This window comes from Malurus melanocephalus, unplaced genomic scaffold (genome assembly GCF_030028575.1).
Source record: "Malurus melanocephalus ecotype Western Australia unplaced genomic scaffold, MMel_1.1 scaffold_26, whole genome shotgun sequence".
NCBI lineage: Eukaryota > Metazoa > Chordata > Aves > Passeriformes > Maluridae > Malurus > Malurus melanocephalus.
Genome location: NW_026623258.1, coordinates 2,577,553 through 2,597,229, shown reverse-complemented (window position 1 = coordinate 2,597,229; position 19,677 = coordinate 2,577,553). Strand labels below are relative to the sequence as shown.

Below are 19,677 nucleotides of genomic sequence, written 5' to 3'. Positions count from 1 at the left end.
CAARTTACATTTTACCATAAATTTCTTTATTTTTGTTATCAGAGTTGTGTACTTTTAATAAAAGGTATCGATCTAGCAAAACACTTGCACAGGAGTCAAAGTCACTGAACTAGCAGGGTTACTCGACTGGTGAGAACCAAGCACAGATGTGAATGACAGTGAGGAGGTGCTACAGCATACAGTCAATATATTTGTGATAGGTTTCCCAAAAATACTCAAATAGTCTAAAATAGGCAAGACCACGCTSTGTTTTTGTGGTAAATTGGCACATTTGGATCACAAGCACTTTTGACACTCTTGGCCTGGGGTGACAGTGAACACCACGGGCTTCTGAGAAGCTGGATCATCACTGTGTAGGACCTTCTCCTCTTAGGAAATACAGCTGTGGAAACTAGGCCCGTGTGTTTTAGCAATGAATAGWGTAGCAAATTTTCAGATCTCAGCCTTACAGTAACAGTTTCTAGAAGGAAGGTAGCAATTGACTCAATATGGTTTTGATAATATTAGAGAAAATTCTTTTAAGAAAATTGTAAGGCATTCTTCTGCAGTAGATCTGGTCATCACTGACCAGAACTAATCTCAGTTTAGGTCTTAATGCAGTTAGTAGGATTTAATGGATTAACRTTTGTATAAAAGGCATACACAAGTCAAGTACAAGTATTGCTAAATTAATTCCTCATACAAAGTATACGAATAATGCACTGTAAACAAMTGCTTCTCATAGGTGCTTCATTTTCCAGGTTGTAGTAGCTGCTTGTCATCTTTGGTTAATGCAAGATTTCATCTGGCCTCAGGAGATCCACTACAACTGCTGAACTTCCACAAACTGAGTCTTTGTMGATTCCCTGAATCCACAAACTTTGGAGAACACGTTTTGTTCAAYCAGATCAGTGTGCAAACCAAACAACTGAGTGAACTGTAGTTTTTATGCTGCTGAAACACAAACAGGTGCACATGTACATATGTGTGTACATTAACACATCTCCACGAATGCGCTCGTCCTCCCCGGCTCTGCCCCGGGAGCACCTGAGCATCTGCCACCAGGGATCCCATCATCCAGCAGGGATGATGCCAACATCTGGGGGCTACTCAGCACACACAGACACAGACAACCATGGATTTCTAAAGTGAGCACAGGGATTGCTTGACAATGACTGAAAATGGACCTGTAGAAAGAAGGAAAGTCCCATGACTCTCTGATTTGCAGAATCAGTTGCATGGGCATAGTACCCTCACTTTGAACATGTCTGGTTCYTCCCCATGCTGCTGAAACTGTGATCTCAACATTCCTGCCCCACTCAACACTATCATTTCATTATGTGGCAGTGTAATCAGAAAATCCACTGGCTATTCTCAAAAGCTAAACCAGTTTCTGCTACAAAGAAGGTCACTTAAAATCCACTGCTAGCCTGCAGTTTTGAAAACTAGTCCAAAATATTCAGGAACTGAACTCTTTTACAAGTTGSTCTAAATATTAGTGGAAGGTTCAAGGGGGGTTTAGAGAGCAGTGAAAGGGGTGTGTATAATCATGCAAAAAAACCAAGCAATTAATAGATCTTTCTGCATCACAGAGAACATTCTCCAGTACCATTCTCACCCAGATCAAACCTGGTAATAAATCATGTAAGTTAGATACTCAATGCATCATCTGAATTCATCTGTTTGCAAGGGCAGGACCTCCCCTGACTATACTCTGTAGTGTTTTGTTTATTTATAAATGTCTCTATGAACTCCACAGGGAGACTATTTCACAGGTTCATGGCTAGAAAGCTTTCCATGATTACACTTGGCTCTGTTCCCCTTACTTGCAATATTTTCATTTCTAGCTATTGCCTGTAACTTCTTTTGTTATCACAACTGGTAGGATGCTTTYTTTCTATTTTTTTCCATCTGTAAAGGAGAGGGTTGAACAAAYGTGAGGAACAGTGAACTTGTCAGCACCATGCAAGGGTCTGGTTCTCAACAGTAACGTTTCATGCCATGTCATGGGTGCAGCCGTGGCACAGAAACAGATGTTTTCTGATGGTGAACTTACCTAATTTGTGGCTTGGCAGAAAATTTCATASTTAAGTCCTTAGAGCAAAGAACTGAAATTTAGACATGCATCAAAAGTGGTTTAATTCTTTAAAGTTGCTGAGCAAGCACTGTTCTCATGGACTTCATTAGGAGAGCTAGGCCACCTAGAAGTTGTTAAACATGAATTCTGCAATCCATTTTAATCTTTAAATGCTGGCATCTTTGACCAGTGTACTTTCCTTTCTCTACAGTCAATTGAAAAATGAAACACTTGGCCATGTTCCAGACAAGAGATCCCTGTRTATTCCCTTGCTGAGCAGCCACAGATACCTTACGGCATTTTTAATACCCTGTGGAGTCCTGGCAGTGCCCCAAACACCTGGTGAGACTTGGAAAAAACGCACACCTGATCTACACACCTTCCCTGAACTCATCCTGAACTCAGCCCAACTCAGGCTGACCAGCAACCCCCTCTGACCTGAAGGAGACAAGGTCAGGGCTGTCCAGAGCCCTTGGGCTGCTCTGGCTGCCATCACCTGCCTTACACGGATGGATGAGACACCAGGAGAGGGCCAGGCCTGTCACAGAGCACCAGGATCCACTGGCATCTGCATCCTGACACTTCTCCAGCAGGTGAGCCAGGTGAAGCAGCTCAGGTACACTTGTATCAGCATTGTCTAGAGTGCCAGAAGACAATAAATATTCCACCCTTTGCCAAGTCTTACAGGGTCCTGAAGACTCAGGATGAAACTACATAAGCACTGAGTCAATAAAACTATACTTTGGACCAGCCAATCTCTCTTCAACTTTCTCCAAAACATCTCAATAGAAAACAAGCCATAATCTAYAATAAACAGAAAAACAAATAAGACAGACTCTCTCACAAAAAAATTACACGTTCACAAAATAATTACATCATTTTCTTGTTAATCACTGAATTAGTGTTTATAATTTGGTCAGATCATCCTGTAGCCAGTCTGTGATCATGGCAGCCATCTCCTTGCTGGCATCGAGCACGAAGGCGTGGCGGAGCCCTTTCTCACAGAGCCGAATGTCCCCGTCTGGAAAATCCATTTTGATCTCATCGTAGTAGTTCTGTGGACACCAGCTGTCTCCAGTTCCATAGTAAAAAATCAGCTAGAAAGCAAAGCATATAAAATAATCATTGTGGAAAGTTACTGATGGAACAAACCAAAACAATCATTTGGAAACAAGCAATGCTTCATGTCCCAAGATACGCTGTGAGGAACAGCAGATTGGTGCTCCTTGGTTATTTCCAGGTCTGCAGTTATGATGAAGACAATTAAATTATCTGTGACTCAGTTTCCTCATCTGTGTAACTGTGGAACACMATACAGGCTTAAGTCTGAAAACAGAGATCTGCTGATGAAAGCCTGGCTGACTTCAGAAATTTCTTWCTATGGCCCAAAACATCGAGTTGTCCACGGGGTCCACCCCCAAGCAGCCCAGCTGCTGTGTTTTCTGTACCTGTTAGCTGATTTCTGTGTTAAATTCCCACCTATTAAAAAAAAACAATGACCAGGGACATTTCACCAATTTCATGTTGCTCAAACCCTATATAAGCTGACCTTAAATGTTTTCAGGGATGGGGTATCCACCACCTCTCTGGACAATCTGTGCCAGTGTCATACCACCCTCATTGTAAAAACCCTTTCTCCTTATAGTTAGTCTGAATGTATCCTCTTTCAGTTTAAAACCATTGCCCCTTGTCCTAGAGCAATAGGCCCCACTAAAAGTTTTGTCTCATTTTTCTCACAGGCCCCCTTTAGGTACGAGAARGTGCTCTGAGGACTCCCTGRAACCTTCCCTTCTCCAGGCTGAACAGACCCAACTCTCTAATTTATCCTTGAGAAGTGCTGCCTGTGTGGAGCAGAGGCACCTTCCAGAGAGCAACTTCTGGGTTGGAACATGAACTAAAATTCTGCAAAAGTCCATTTTGTTTTGATCTTGTCCAAATAACCTTGGCTGATGACATACATGAAGCAGGTGCTACCTTCCCCAGAGCCCACCTAAACACAAAAGTCATAAATTCCAGGCAAATATCATATTTAGGGAAGTGTTTTTTCTCTCTGCTAGAAACAGTGAATGTCACATTTCCCCAAGTCATCATTTCTCCCCATTTTCATGTCTACTTTGCATGCTTATAGTTATGCTTTTCAATTTCTATAAAGTATGTGAGGGGAAAGTAGYTGTCTGGGAGAGGCTAAAAACCTATGGATTTGAGACTATACAAGAACAAGATTAATGAGAAGCACTCTTCATACGAAGATATTTGAATGCAGGTACCAGAAGGATGCTGATTGCTCAACACATCACACACACAGCTTGGCCTGATTCCATTATTSGCATTTGTTTCATATTTCATTTCTGTTCTTCAGTGAATAATTGAGCAATGCTAACATAAATTAGGGGGCAAGAAGTTTTCCTTTCATCACAAATATCTTCAATTCTATCATTTTTGTAGCCATGTGGAATATAAATAAATGGACCCACTGGAGTAGAGGTGGGCTAAGAGCCCAGACAACATTTCACAAACTGCTACAAGTTTTTGTCTAACTCACTTTTCTCTTGTTGAAGTTTGCCCAAATCTTGTACATTCGTGACTATTGTCTGTATTCAAAATATAGTATCTCAGTTGCACAGACACCAACCCAAGTTATACTTCTATTTATGTGCAAAACATAGAACATAAGCCATCTCATATTAACAAACATTACTGGTTTCCTTTGTCACTACTTGCTGAAAATAAAGTGTGTTGTTTGCTCTAGCAGAAAATTTCTTTTGATCTTGCCTTCAATACATCAATCACAAGATATCATACTAGCAAAAGTTCTTCAAAAAAGCCAATGTAAAATGTCCAGATGCCTTTTGGAAGCGAAACATCTGACCAAGTTATGTTTAACCCTGGGCTCCATTACCAACAGATACAGATATAAAGATTATAAAACCAAGGGGGGGGGGGGGGGCAGGAAACAGTGGAGCAACTCCAGTTTAATAGAGTATTTCTCAAAATCATCAGATTTTCTGAAAGGCAAGTCATAGAGTCTCATCACATGGTCAGTTAGAAAAAGATGAAAAGCCATTTACACTTACAAAAATGTATAAAACACTTGGCTTAGTTTGYATGGGCTGTGAAATGGGCTGTTCTCCAGGTAGGGTTGTAAACTTGAGAACACACAGATTTGAAAATGCCTAAATAGAAGATTTATGTGCATTCTTAGCTTGCCCCTRGTATATTTGCATTACAGTTTAATCTTTCACTGCACGATCCAAAGGATCCTTGACTCACTCAATCCACTGACAGGATGACATTCAGCTGATGAGCTGCTATTTGATAGTATTTTTAGTTTTAAATTCTGTGTGTGGTCTGAGGATTTATTTACTACATACTTCATGGTTTACAGACAGAATTTATTTTCTTTATGCTCTGCATTCCTCTRGCATGCACCACTACAGGATTCAGATGCTCACAGTTGTTAATTTAGTTTTGTAACACCTTAGTGGCCATTTTTATCTTCATTTTGCAGGTGGGGAGCACAGGAATTAATGTCGAACTACATTTATTAATTTGAAAGCATGCAGTGTAGAGTGAAACACCTTGAGCTGGTTTTCCAGCATGTGCAGCATTACACAGCATTGACTATACTCAAAAGGACTGCACCTGCAGGTGTTCTGAAATATTGTTTATCTGTCTGTAATACACATTTCAAGGTCTTAAGTGAGATAGATATTCAGAAAASTGAGAACAAACTGTGACCATCTATGAAAAATATTGACTTCACCAAGAGCCCATTCTCTTTAAAGTTTAGGTGCTTTTATGATGAACTTATTTGCTTTTATTTTAATGGTCATTTTACCCCTTCTGCCACAGATGAGGTAGGAGCTTTGCATGCTGCTGTCTCCTTCATTACACAGCTTTTCTGGTTAATCAAGAAGAAAAAGGAAAAGGGATGTTTTAATGAAAAAACACTGCTGAATGCTTACACAAAAGGTGTCTGAATTGAGGTCAGTGCTCCCCAACCGTGCAATGTTTGGTAATAAAACTGGTTTTAGCAAAGCTTGTGTGTACAATCTGCTTGGATTCAACGAGGTAAACAAAAACCCAGGTATTTCACATGTGGCACCTCCAGGTACTGCCAGCAGTGTCAGCACCTCTAGATTTGCTGCTTTAGGCCTCTGTTCCTTAAGGTCATGGTGCAATTGAAATTAGCAGCACTGTCAGCTTCTGGCCAGAGGAACGTGGGACACCTTCCTGCTGGTGTCACATTAAAGGCATCCAGCACAGAAATAAATAATTTAATTTGAATCTATGGTGTGTTTTTGAAGCAAATGTCCAGTTCTTCCATATTTACCATACTTTGGTTCACATACTTTGGACCACATGGAGTGGTATCAGAGCGAATAAACTCCTTCCAACTGAAACTTTGGCAAAGATGCTTTTCAGGATGACATTTAACAAGCTCCATTCACCAATGGAAATTCAGTCCATGGGACCAGACAATTGCTGGCTGAAGTAATGACCCTCTCAGGTGCCTACACTGGGAACACCAGGTCCTCACCACTTACTATCCATCTCTACAAATTCTCATCTGTTGTGCTGCTTCTGTTGTTAAGTTAAATATAGTCATATAGGCACATACTGAGAACAGGAACAATAAGACTTTGGAAAATTAGGTTCCATTCCAAGCAGAAAAGGGCAGAACATTTACCAACTATTGGTCTCGTTGCCCAGTCATTTGTCCACTCTTTACAGGTATKACTTCTTTTGTTTTGCCCCTTTCTGGTCTCAAGACTGCCCTATACYTCTTTTGGCTCATCATTTCAGCTCTATTCTCCCTACATCATCATTTCCCATATCTAGTACTTCTGCTTCTTGTTTYAGTCCCACATTCTTGCCCTGTAAAGCCCAAATTTTACTCTTCTGGTTCCCCCATCTCATCCTAAGTATTAATGCCAACTCAAGTTGTTTGTCTCTGGAGCCCCTACTCCCAGTGCTGCTCCTCAAACATCTCTCAGACCATCAGTGGTTCTCAGGATCAGGGCTGGGTTCAGTTTGACATAAAAACATCCAAGTACAGGTAACTGTACTGTGGTGTTTACATGTGTACCATCCCAATTTCCACCACACATTCAGGAAAGATAGTTTTGCTTGCATAGCTCCAATCCACCAACTCATATAGCACCAGAAGCCTTTCTCTGGCCAGACAAACACAGCCTTTGTTTCTTCCTGCTCCTTTTCCTCTCCGTTTACTGCTCCCACACTAGTTCCCCTCTTTAACAGCTCAACATGTGTCTCCTCTACACTGGACTGAGAAGCTTCCTTCTCCAAGCCAGGAATTGTTGTCATGAGAAAATAATGCATTTTTCCCTGAGCTTTGTTTGTAGACATTGTAGAATCCTTTGGATTGAAATAAACCCAGTCAAGGTAGAACAGACACTTGTATCACACTAAGGCTTGGTTCTGTTATAACCAACTAAGAACAGTTTTTAAACAGGAAGCTAGGGGAGCTTGATTTGATGCTGCAGTTATTTTGTCTGCTTATTTCATGTGTAGGTGTTGGTGTGTGCATTCTGTCCATGTGMCCATGCCTGCACATCCAAAACTTTAATAGAAGTGTTTCTAATTTGCAGAATTGTTTTCAAAATGCTTCCTTATTATTAGATTATGAGAAAGAGCAGGGCTGCAACTAAGGTGTAAATTTTCAGTGATCCAGATGTGAATACAGGGCTTATGAAACCTGACAGCTACTTGACTGCCATTTGTGGAGCTGAGTTTCCTTTTGAATGAAAAAATGTCTGCTTTTTGTCTGAGTCACACACAGASRTGAAACACACAGACTTTGAAGTGTYACCCCYTTTCCTAATATATTTAAACAGAATAATTCTAGGTATATTTAAAGAAAAGTTTCCAGAATCCATCTTCTCACCTTCCCTTTAATATCAGGAGCTTTGCTATTGCAGCAGGCAGGCAGAATAATTAACAAACCATGTGTAACCAGAGGCACATGGGATCTCCATTAATGCAGGGAACACTGGCATACACTGTATGGYTTGCATGGGTCTGTAAAGTGCATATTTTCCTGTGGATGGTGGATGGCTGTAAAGACATCCTGAGTCAGCACAACCACTGCACCAGCAATGGAAAGCTGCTGCCAATCTAAGCATTCAGAAATGATGAGTCAGGCCCCCAAAATAATGAGACTAGCTTAAAAATAAACACATTTGCAAAACAATAAACAGCTAGTTCTTTCTAATTTTCCTCTGGGCTTAAACTTTCCAATATTTTCATTTTTTAAAAAAACTTTTCTGCCATGAGGGTTAGATGATTATCTTTYATTCTTTTGCAATATTGAATGGTGAGCCTTCCAGGTATTCCTGACTCAGAAGGGAAATGGCAGCTACCACTGGACATGACAAAAACTTTATGATTCCTGATGCAATATCCTGTTTGCTGTGAGTGACTAAAACACGTCCTCTTTCAGGCTCTGATGTCGAGGGCAGAGTGAAGGTGATGTGGGCYGTCTTTGCTGGCCATTTCAATGCTGCATTTGAAATAGTTAAGCAATTTCTAAATTTCAAATAGTTTTAAATAACAGCACTATTATTAGAAGATGATTTACCATTAAATGGCTCAGAAGTATTTTCAGCTTTAGCTTCTGTAACATAAAACACAAGTCCAAATAGGGCTCTGTCAGCCTGTACCCTGTAATATGGTATGTGTACTCTGACACTGCACAATAATGGCAGCTGCTAAGTAAACATCAGAAGAATCTGAGATTTGTATCAACAGGATGTTTAYATTTTAAAGAGTTTCTAAGAAAATAATAAAGATTTCCTGCAGTTGACTCCATTGGCACTTGTTACAGTATACATGACAGTGAACAGAAGTACAAATAACACAAGAGATTTCTGCCTCTTCTGTAACTGTCATAGACCAGCACTGAAAAATAAATCCCCACAGTAAAAATATATTAATTGAGTTTATCTCTCTGGAATTTGGTACATCCTACAACAAACTTTAGGATCTTATTACGTGGGCAGGCACCACTCCAGCTGATGGCAAAGAGCGAAGGACTGATCTCTGTGGATATAAAGGAGTGGCACACGTGCAATAGCAGGACTGCACCCGTGTCCTTGCTGAAATCCTTGTCTGTGATACACTCACGTTTTATCAGAGTTACTCCCACATGCATTCACTGGCTGCCACAGCAGCTTCTCTCTGGGTGGCATCTCTCAGCAGTAACCAGTGAGTAGTTTCATTTGCTCTTGGATGAAAACTAGTTTAAAAGGCATTATCCCAGAATTAATTTTAGTTTCAACCAAGGTTTATAGCAAATGACTTAGCTTCTCTGGAATGATGAAAGKGTCTCCACCTTATCCTGCCAAAAGAATAGGATAAACGATACAGGAACAGACTGGTTTGGGACATACTTTTTTTCTTATTTGCTTCAGTTGTACTTTGGCTTCTGGGAATTCAAAGAGCTGGCATTACSCTAGGAAGCCCTAAATGCTTTGGGATATGATCCTCTGAGATACCATCTCTCTCCTTCATGATCCTGCCATGGTTGAGATCAGCCAATTTGATGGTAAGGTCCTGGGAACTTGTTTCTCAGCATGTTTTACCAGAACAGGGTTTTCTCAATTTTCAAAGGGCAGTGTGAAATCAAACATTTTCAGCTGGACTGTTTAGAGAAGAGGCAGTTGACAATCTGGGGTACACGATTCTCTTTTTAAATACCGGACCTGTTGGGCTTGTAGCAAAGGTGTAATGGATAGTTCAAGTGCTTGTGAGTTTATTCAACATAAGAATGGTGACCAGTTTTGTTAAACCAGCATAAATAATAAACAGAACCAGCTTCCCTATCTGGAAAGGAGGTGGAGAAACTCTTTACTGTCAGAGAAATTGAGATCCTGAGACAGGGCCTGATGTAGTGGCTACTTTGCATATGATTCCAGGTGTGTTACTGCTCTCCCCAGGGTCAAGTATGGTGATCTACACAGCTTTCATGCTTTTATCAGCGTTGGAACTTGGCAAATTGAGAAATGGAAAAGGGCTTCTCTTTAACTCTGCTGCAGTTTGTTAGCAGTGCCACCAACTGCTCTGCACAGAGACCCATGAGATCAAGAGAGGCCACTTTTATATCCACTTTCTCATAGACAATGATGACTCAATGCAAAGAAAACTGCTTTTAAAAAGGATGCACAGGATTTATCAACAAATCAGGGTGATTAACTTATTTATATTATCTATGTTACTTTTAAAGACTTAAAAGCATTTCGAGGGTATATATTTAGATGTGTCAGGAACATGAATATTTCAGAAGCCAAGTCTGTATAAATACGAAAATAAAAACAAACAGATCTGAAACCACTATTTAAGCAATACTACTGCTGGGACAGATACTTCTAAACTTATTTACTGCAAACAGTTTTTCCCTCTGAGTATCAGCCTGACACTGCCTATGTTCAGTGGGACTTTATCTAAGACAAATGAATCAAATCTCTCTTGCAACACCAGGATCAGCATCTGCTTGTAAAGGGCAATGTATCCCACYGGTGTGCATGGTGGGAGATAAGAAATAAAGGGGTAGTAATGGGTTGGTGATAACTTTTAAATATTCTTTAGAAGCCTGGGGAAATATTGCTGTCTTTGCTCACTGTATGAAGCACACACCTTATACCCACCCAAAAAAATTTTGGGAATTCTTGTCATCACCTTTTTACTAAAATACCACCCAGCACAAATGATGACAACAGGCACTCAGTTACAGAGTAAGTGAAACATCACAGGTAAGGATATTGTGGCACACTGAGTTTTTTAAATGCTCACTGGGGTCCTTTTCCATGAAGAGAGAAGCTGATGACCCCTGATTAGGCATTCTGGGTGCTTCAAAGAGAAGGTTGTTCTTGTGGTTAAAYGACACAGGCACCAAAATCCCCAGGAACATGTGCAACTTCCCTGACTTCAACTCTGCACCTCCAGGGAGTGCAGGCCAAAAAGGATGTGAGACCAGCCAAAAAAAGAGGTGTTCTTGGCTCCAGAGWDCACTTTGCACCTATTCAGAAAGAGYGTTTGGAAGGTTTTTCACAAATGTAGGCAAGCACCTCACTCAGGCCATGGGCRGGCAAAGTATTTGTAGTATTCTTTTAAGCACTTATCTTCAGATCATGCTCCTCTCACTGGGAATAATTACTAACCCCCATGGATGTCTGTRGAGATTCAAACAAAAACTCTGGGCAACATCAAAACAGCTGCTTCAGAGGTCAAAATAGTTCTTGGTTGCTTAGTTTTAAAAAATTCCTCTAGCAAGGACAATTCTGMAAAAGAAAAACCTAGCATTTCTCTGTGGAAAGGAAATACTTCATTCTTCAGCTTTTATGCTAAATCTCTGCATGCCAATGTTCAGTTGTTACTCTTGGAGAACGCATTATCTATGGTATTACTTCCACTGTTTTAAATTCTAAATGCAAAAAGTAATAAACATATTCTTCATTAATTAATTTTTTTCAAAACTGAATTTCTTCCCCACTTAACCATCTATACATGGGTGGTTATAATCCACCTGCAACACAGATTTCCATAGTTTGAGTGAAAATAGGGTAATGTATTCATAAACTTCCAGTTTATGGATACATACTTCCAGTTTATGTTTTACTTCTCAGACAACAAGTCGGTTTTTTTCATCTTTGTATCTCTACTTCAAATGTTTCCTGTCTTGTTCCCTATGCAATCAATGCAACTGGCATTCAGCACAACCACTGGCAAAAAGTTCAAGGAATATAACATGTTCTGGTTTAACATGCTAATCAAACTAATCCTGATTTGCAGTTGGAGGAGATGGTTTATGAACTTAAGAAATTACGAACCACTACAGAAAGTTCACTGATTCAAGAATTCCTGAAGCCTGCAAAAGCTCTTCAATTGATTTAAAAGGGCTTTGGAGCAGATCCTACATTTCAAAGTAGGTCTACTGTGTATTWCACATGGAGTAATAAACCACATATCTCTCAATAAATATAAAATCTGAAGAGTGATGATTTTAAAAGAGAATTTCCTCTGTAAGCACCAAGTAGTTTTACCCTTTCATGCAATTATCTTCTTGATTTATACATGACCATATTTAATACAAGAGGTTTACAAGCTTACTTGATGGAAAAAGAATCAATAAGGCTAAGTGTTAAAACAGTTTAATGAAWGGGGCATGATGCAAACTTCAGAAGCTGTAGAGAATCTCTATAAGGAAATATCATTGACCATTCCAGGCATGCTAGTGAATGCCCAGCACATTCATCTTCCTGTGCCTTTTCCATTTTTTCTTACTCTATTTGTAAAAGCTCTGTGATGCTCAGTGCTGATCCATCTTTTMAGAACATGGAATTACACCCACTTCCTTTTGTGCAGGAATTACAATAAACTTCCTCTAGTTCAGTAGTATCTTTGCCTCCAGCTCCTGTTAGGAAAGGGAGTTGGTGTAATTACAGTGAAAGAACGTAGGTAGCTCAGCTGCCTTAGACATGATCAGCTAATAATTAACCTCGAGAGCTGAGGAAATCTTTTATCAGTATCTTGCTTTATTTATCTGGGTCTTCWGGTTTATCACAACCCCCTGTGTCACTGCAATAAGAAGTTCAAACTCCTGTACATTCATGTACTGCTTGATCCAGACAAATATTTTGACACAACAGCTCAAAGGCTCCATCATATATTACCTTGTTGGAAGACAGGTCTCCATCCTCCTCATACAGTTCCACTGCTATTTAATGTGTTCAACTCCTGACTTTAAAAGAGTTTAAGTGAAAAATCTCACTTAATTATCCAAACAATATTCCAGCTCCCATTTTTCAACATAAATCCAAGCAATTAACTTTGTTARACTAAGAATCTGCAGTCTGGTGATAAAATTTCTCCTGGTCCCTAGCTAGTATTAATTATAGTTAAACCTGGGTATGGATAGATTGSAATAATTTTGTGTCTCTTCTTTCAGATCACAAAATGCAATTAAGATCCAGAAATAACTTTTCTATTCCACAGAAGCTGGCAAAGTCAGGTGTTAAGATTGGCTTTTASCATATGATCACAGTGACTACTAAACAGTATAAATTTTTTGAAGTAACAGCTTGCCAGTTCTATAGCAACTTGGACTGTAGTTCCTGTTTTTATAAACTTCCAACCTTTATAAGTTAAGCCCATTTTTATTGTTCAATACTCTTCAAATTTAAAATGATGCCAACTCAAAATTTTTCCCTTAGTTCTTACATTCCCAGAAATTTCTAGAAGACGAAAAAAGAGAAGCATTTAGCTTCATTTTTCGACCTGCTTTTTCTTCAGTTTGCCAACTYCCATAAGCTCACTTCAGCTTTTTGTTTTCTTGAGTATGTTTGCCAYATATGTATGAGGACATAGAAGAATCAATAAAAGAAAGTTAACACAGGTTTAAACCAGCTCCTGCCTGCCAAGGCCAYGCTAAGATTGACAGAGTCAACAAAAGCACAGATGGAGCAGGCTTGGACACCTGCAAACTCTTACTGCTGGCTATGGGCCTTCATTCAGTACAAGAAATCAGARTTTTTGTAATGTGAAGCATCTGATAGACCACCTGAAGTCACTGGAGCTGCAGCTGATTGTCACCACCCCTGTCCCCACCCAACAAARCATTTATGCTTAACTTCAGGGATGCATGCTTATGATTAACATTCCCACAAGTACCTGGGGTTCTGCTCCTGCACTCTTCACTTTGTACCCTGGCCAACACTTCAGGGCACTGACAGACCTCCCCAGCCTCACCTGGCCCCCAGCCCACGCTSCCTGCACAGGGCTCCAGGGTCTCCAGCTCTGTGCTTTGGTCTATGCCTCCCAAGCTCCATTGTTGAGTGACTCCAGCCCTGGCCCTGTGTCCCAGACAGACCCCAGACCTCCCTGTACACAGCTTGTCACGCTCCCTGCACAGGGCTCCAGGGTCTCCAGCTCTGTCCTTTGGTCTATGCCTCCCAAGCTCCACTGTTGAGTGACTCCAGCCCTATTCCTGTGTCCCAGACTGACCCCAGACCTCCCTGTACACAGCTTGTCAMCTGCACAGCTCCCACCATGCAGCTTCTTTTCCACCATGGCTCTGGCAATCCCTCCTGGACAGCCTTTGGACCCTGCTGTGCCCTTGTCTCCACTCCTGTCTCTGTCCCTGTCCCCTTTTGCTCCTGACTGGATTCTCTGGAGGGATGCTGGACTGATCCATTGCTTTGCCTTGTCTTGGATGGTAAACAGTTCCCATGCTCTGCTCAGGTGCTGTGGGACTGCATCCTGCTTGGAGAGGTCACTGCCTGTGTGGGGTCACCCCTCAGGGTTCAGGGAACAGGCAGACCTTCCAGCTCCCTGACACTGAGATGAGTGATTCAGTCAATAAAATCAACCATTTTCCTTGAATACATTGGCCTTTGGATCAACCCATGGAAAGTTTTAAGACATCAGGAGTATTTCCAGTCTGCAAGATGAGCTCTTCAGTCTCTTTACTGAGATTCCCCACAAARTGCAGAACAACTTTGTGTACTCTGCAGTGAAAATGAGAAAGCCCAGGCATGCCAGGTAAGGTGCAGGGATCCCTGTTCACATGTGCTGCTTCAACTCCTTTAAAATATGAACATACCTTTCAAAGTGCAGACGAGGCAAATGGGCTAAATAAGAAAGAAATCTATTTTCAGCCACAAAAAGAAAGACTGTGTTATGAAGTGAACTTTGTATCATTTCTATTTAAAAGAGAGTAATTTTAGAGATCTAGGACCTCTGTCCTAGAAAAGTCCATTCTCTGAGGAAAATCTCTTCCAGTGCAAAGTGCTGAAATCATTCTTGCACCAAAAAGACAGGGATGACACAGAAAAATGGAGGGAAGGAAGGGGACACAGCAGAATAATATGTGATTATCTACCCACACAGAGGCTATCTCAATAGAAGTTTATTAAATGTGACACTTTTCTGGCTCAGAAGCCATCTGGAATTGTCTGACCACGGCGACACTATTAAATTATTTCAGTCTCCAAAACATGGTGACCACAGAGTGACCACATCAGAACTCCAATTAGAACMGTTCCTGGCCTGTGCCAACCCCTGAACTGTGACTGGGAAAATGCAATTGGTCCAGACAAGAACTTTACAGAATCTCTTTCAACAATAAATCCATACAGACAAGAAAGCTCAGAGTGAGAAAAATCTCTGAAATGAATTAAYCCACCTGTAGAGCAGTAGCTGCAGCCTCTGAGGAATTTCTCTTCCAGTGGCTGAAATGGTGGAGCTGTAATTTTGCTGACTTCTCTCTATTATATTTTGAAGCCATGAGAAGACTGAGCCTGCAGAATCCCATAATATAACTGACAGCCCACAGCACAGAGGATGTATGTTCTTCTTGACATGTCCAGCAGCAAAACCAGAGGATTTGGTTCATCAGCCTGCACCCTGTCCCATCTGCCTGCCTGAGCAGAACCCAGGTAGCTACAGGCCCCACTGGGACCCACACTTCAGGCTCAGCCAGAACACAGACTGCTTCTCCTCCAGCAAGGACAACAAACCAGATAGGCTGGTACATCTGATAGTGCTGAATGCTACCTCTGCAAAGGTGTGGATCAACACATTTTAAGGATCAGTGACCCCTTTAATGGCTTCTCCAGTGCAAATGGAATGACAGTTACAAAAAAGCAGAATCAAGCCTGATGAAATTCTGGTCTAGCACAAATATAATGGGATGCAACATCTCATGCATGTGGGATTCCTTWGAAAACTGAGGATTAGTTACCTTCTTTAAATTTTGCTTTATGGTTGTACTGTCTCTCTCCACCACCTTCATCATTTCTTGGCTTGCCATGTACAAGATGTTGGCTGCAGAAAAAGAAACAAGCAATAATGTAAGGACACAGCAAATCTTTTAGAAAAAACAATATGGACACAACTCTGCAAAAAAGCAGGGCAAGTAGAGCAGTCATCATCTCAACAATCCTATGGGAAACATGACACTGACAGAAAGCAGAGTTTATCTCACCTAAACAAATGATTAAAAAGGCCTACTGACTGAATYAAGTCACATGCTATTAATTAATTCCACAATTAATGGACAGGGAAAGACATCTTTGGATCTTAACTCTATCCATCTATCCTACAGACTTCTAGATTAGCCCATGGTGATGGCTCTCTCTTCTGACCAGAGAAAGAACTCTGATGACTAGCTTTCACTGCTTTCAGAAMGGTAAAGRTAATTAAGATAAACCACCCATCACRGGTTTTCAAGACTGGRTCKTAAATACAAAACATACATTACAAGGCATTTATACATTATACATACATTATTAATAAGTAGATGATTAAATTATTGACATCTCAAATGCAAGTCATTCAAATATTCAACAAAACAAATAATAAATACAATAGCAACTACAAATACMTGGTTGTCCTGCATAAAATTGATGGTACCTGCCCAGCTAGGACTGGACTGGACACCAAATGTCTAAGCCTTATCTTTCTGAATGTAAAGTAATAAAAAGGTCTCAATGCATTTATTTTTAGTTGACCTGAGAGATATTGTCTCAGAGATATAAATTATTGAGTCTAATATTTGGAAATCTAATTAATTTTAAGAAGCTTTGAGTTCTGGCATGTCCCATATACATYAGACAGCAGTGGGAACTAAGCACTTCTGAAATGTGGGCTGGTTTGTCTGGATGCCTAGACATTCACCAGTTTAAACATTCTGACACAGAAGGATTACACTGTGTCCACCCAGCCTGACTTCTCTTACAACAGAACTTACAGAAGCTCAACCTACAGTCCAAAACATGGCTTTGAACATGTACTGCAGCTTATGAGTTCTGCTGCTAGAACAAACCTCATGTATACAACTGCAAAATTAAGAGTTGCTCCATGCACTATGTTTCCAGATTAAGAGAAGACCTTCAAAGAGTGTTTTAACAAGGGCTATCAGTTTCTGTCATCAGTGCTGTACTGAAGAAATGTGAAGCTAGCCAAAGAATTAGCACTTCTCTTATCTCCTTTTTGGACCAGTCAGCCTACTGGGCTAATAAGATGGCCAAGCCTCTCCTGACCTCTGATCACAGACACATTCATAACCTGTATGTGGGAATTAAGAACAATATTCTACTTTTTCACCAGTTTGCGAAACCAATGGCTAAACCACCTAAAAGCATTTCAATTTCTAGGTCTTAGAATGACTGAAGTTCTTTAAGATACTAAATCCTCTCCTGAAAAACAGGAGAAAATGGAAAGATTATGACCATTTTTAAAATYTGAACCAATGAAGTTTTGTGCACAAGTTGTTAATAACAGTGTTGGATCTGGTGCTGCTTTGAGACAGGAGTAAAATGTTCTCACACTGTGAGATAGGGGAGGAAATGGTAATCACACAGGGCTTTGGTGGCAACCAAGACATGGAGTTGGCTGAATTCCAGAAGTGCTCTAAGCAAACAGAATGCCACCAGAGAGGTGAGTGATGGAACTGTATATCAAATGTTAAAAGACAAAGCCAATGCTCTCAAATGAAAAAAWAAAATTCTAGAAAGTASTATCTGCTTCTGAGCCAGCCAAAAAAGATGCAATTCAGGTGAATGCATACAGAGCTCTGCCTTCTGAATGCAGCTTGTGCAAGTTCCTTCTTCCCTAGACAAGAAGAAAGCATTGTCATAGACCTRCAAGAGCTTCAACCTAGCAAATTTGCCGGTCCCATCCTACTCTSCTGGGCAAAGGGGTCTTGCAGTTTTGTGCCTAGCAACCCAGTCACCTAATCCTGAGGTGCAGCTAGCAAAAGTGTGTGCATCTACAGCATTGTTGAGTTCATATCATGACACTGGCTGCTGTCTTCCCAAATCAGCTCCRAATGGAGGAATTACAGGCCTGGCTTTTAAGGATACATATCTTAGAATGCACCTTCAAAAATCATCTAGGAAGAAATTAAATAAGAGATAGGAAAGAGATCTGGAACAAGTCCAGAGAAGAGTCACTAAATTGATCACAGGRCTGAAGAATCTTTCCTGTGAAGACAGGCTGAGAGAGTTGAGGCTGTTCAGCCTGGATGACACATGGATTTGGGGAGACTTTATAGCACTTTCCAGTACCTAAAGGGGCTGCAAGAGAGAGAGGGGATTCTCACAAGGGCAGGGAGTGACAGGACAAAGGGGAATGGCCATAAGCTCAAAAAGGGAAGGTTTAAACTGCATATAAGGAAGAAATTCTTTACTGTGAGGTAAAGGCCCCTTCTTTACTGGTAAGGCCCTGGCACAGGTTTCCCAGAGAAGCTGTGGCTATCCCATCCCTGGAAGTATTCAAGGCCAGGTCAGATGGAGCTTTGAGAAGCCTTATCTAGTGAAAGGTGTCCCTACTCATAGCAGGGGGATTGGAACTGTATGATCTTTAAGGTCCTTTCCAACCCAGACAATTAYGTGAGTCCATAATGAGGAATTCCATAGGCATGTAATTTATTTGAGATTTAGTCCTGTTCCTAATACGGTGACTTCAGTTCATTTTGACTGAAATTTATGTCAAATTATGACTTCAGTGCTCAGAACTCCTACCTATAATTGAAGCTCTCTGTCTGTCAAAAGTCCTGCTCTGTGTCAGAAGGCAGGATGTGGAGAGCAGCCCTTGCTACTCTAAGCACCGGTCCTTCAGGTAACCAAGGTGRCTCACTGTGGATTTACAAGATTTTACAAAGCACTAAGTGCAAGAGGATGGATTTGGCACGGTATCTGTGGCAACAGGACTTGTACCAAACTCACTACATGARGATTTCAGTGTGTCAGGGCTTCCACCTTCCAGCCCAGAGTGAAGTTCTTGTTAGCAGGCCACAGCAGACAGCACACCTGCAGTCAGAAATCCTGCACTGCCCTGCAGTACCTGCAGGGGATGGAGGACAGGGATGACAATATCAAAATGCCATCAGAACCCAACACATTCAACACTACTGGGACTCTGCAGGCAGGGCTCCACCGCCAGCTCAGTCATACAATGGGAACAGTAAATACTGCCCTGYTCCCCTTCTCCCATCTTCCTGGTTCCTCTGTCCCATCTCCTGTTCTCAGTGGGGTCTGCTCATATTTCTRAGTGGCTTGTGTGTTTTTTTCAGTAAATAATAATTGAAGTAGAATTCACACACTTAGTAAGYTGAGGTTAGTCACAGAGATCCTAAAAGTAAAACCATAAGACAGCAAAGGCAASAAGGGCAGTGCTTCAAAAGGAAATGTCTCTGAAGGTTTGGGTACTGTGAAAGAAAGGGAACCAGGAAGGCAGGATTAAGCTAAACCGGATGAACAGCAAGGTTCAAGAGTCTATTTCAACCAAACAGGAATCCTTCAAATTTTGGAAACATGATCCTAGGGAAACCAATAAACAGGAACTTAAACTTCAGCAGGCGTTAAGTAAGAGGAAATTGCAAAGAGCAAAAGTAGGTTTCCAAGAACAAACATTAAAGGATTTAAAAATAAACAATAAAATATTCCTTGGGTATATCAGAAACAAGAGGCCTACAACAGAATTTGTACAGGCTAAGGGAGCAGCTAAAGAAGATAATGACAYGGTTTGGAAGATAAATTACTTCCCTTTATGGCATCCAACTTTCTTGTTCAATATATTCGGGAGGTTTCTACTCTCTGTAT

The 19,677-nt window shown here is 40.9% G+C and overlaps 1 protein-coding gene across 2 annotated transcripts in view; it reads right to left on the bottom strand.

The window, feature by feature from the left end:
• The window catches only part of LDAH (lipid droplet associated hydrolase), a 107,696-nt gene continuing 88,019 nt past the window's right edge, over window positions 1–19,677 (bottom strand). For both annotated transcript variants that reach the window (XM_057390434.1, XM_057390432.1), the window contains exons 6-7: window positions 15,816–15,898; window positions 1–3,153 (exon numbers count right to left, since the gene is read on the bottom strand). In XM_057390434.1, the coding sequence (XP_057246417.1) occupies window positions 2,962–3,153; window positions 15,816–15,898 (275 nt within the window). In that variant the 3' untranslated portion in view covers window positions 1–2,961. The remainder of the gene's footprint in view (window positions 3,154–15,815; window positions 15,899–19,677) is intronic.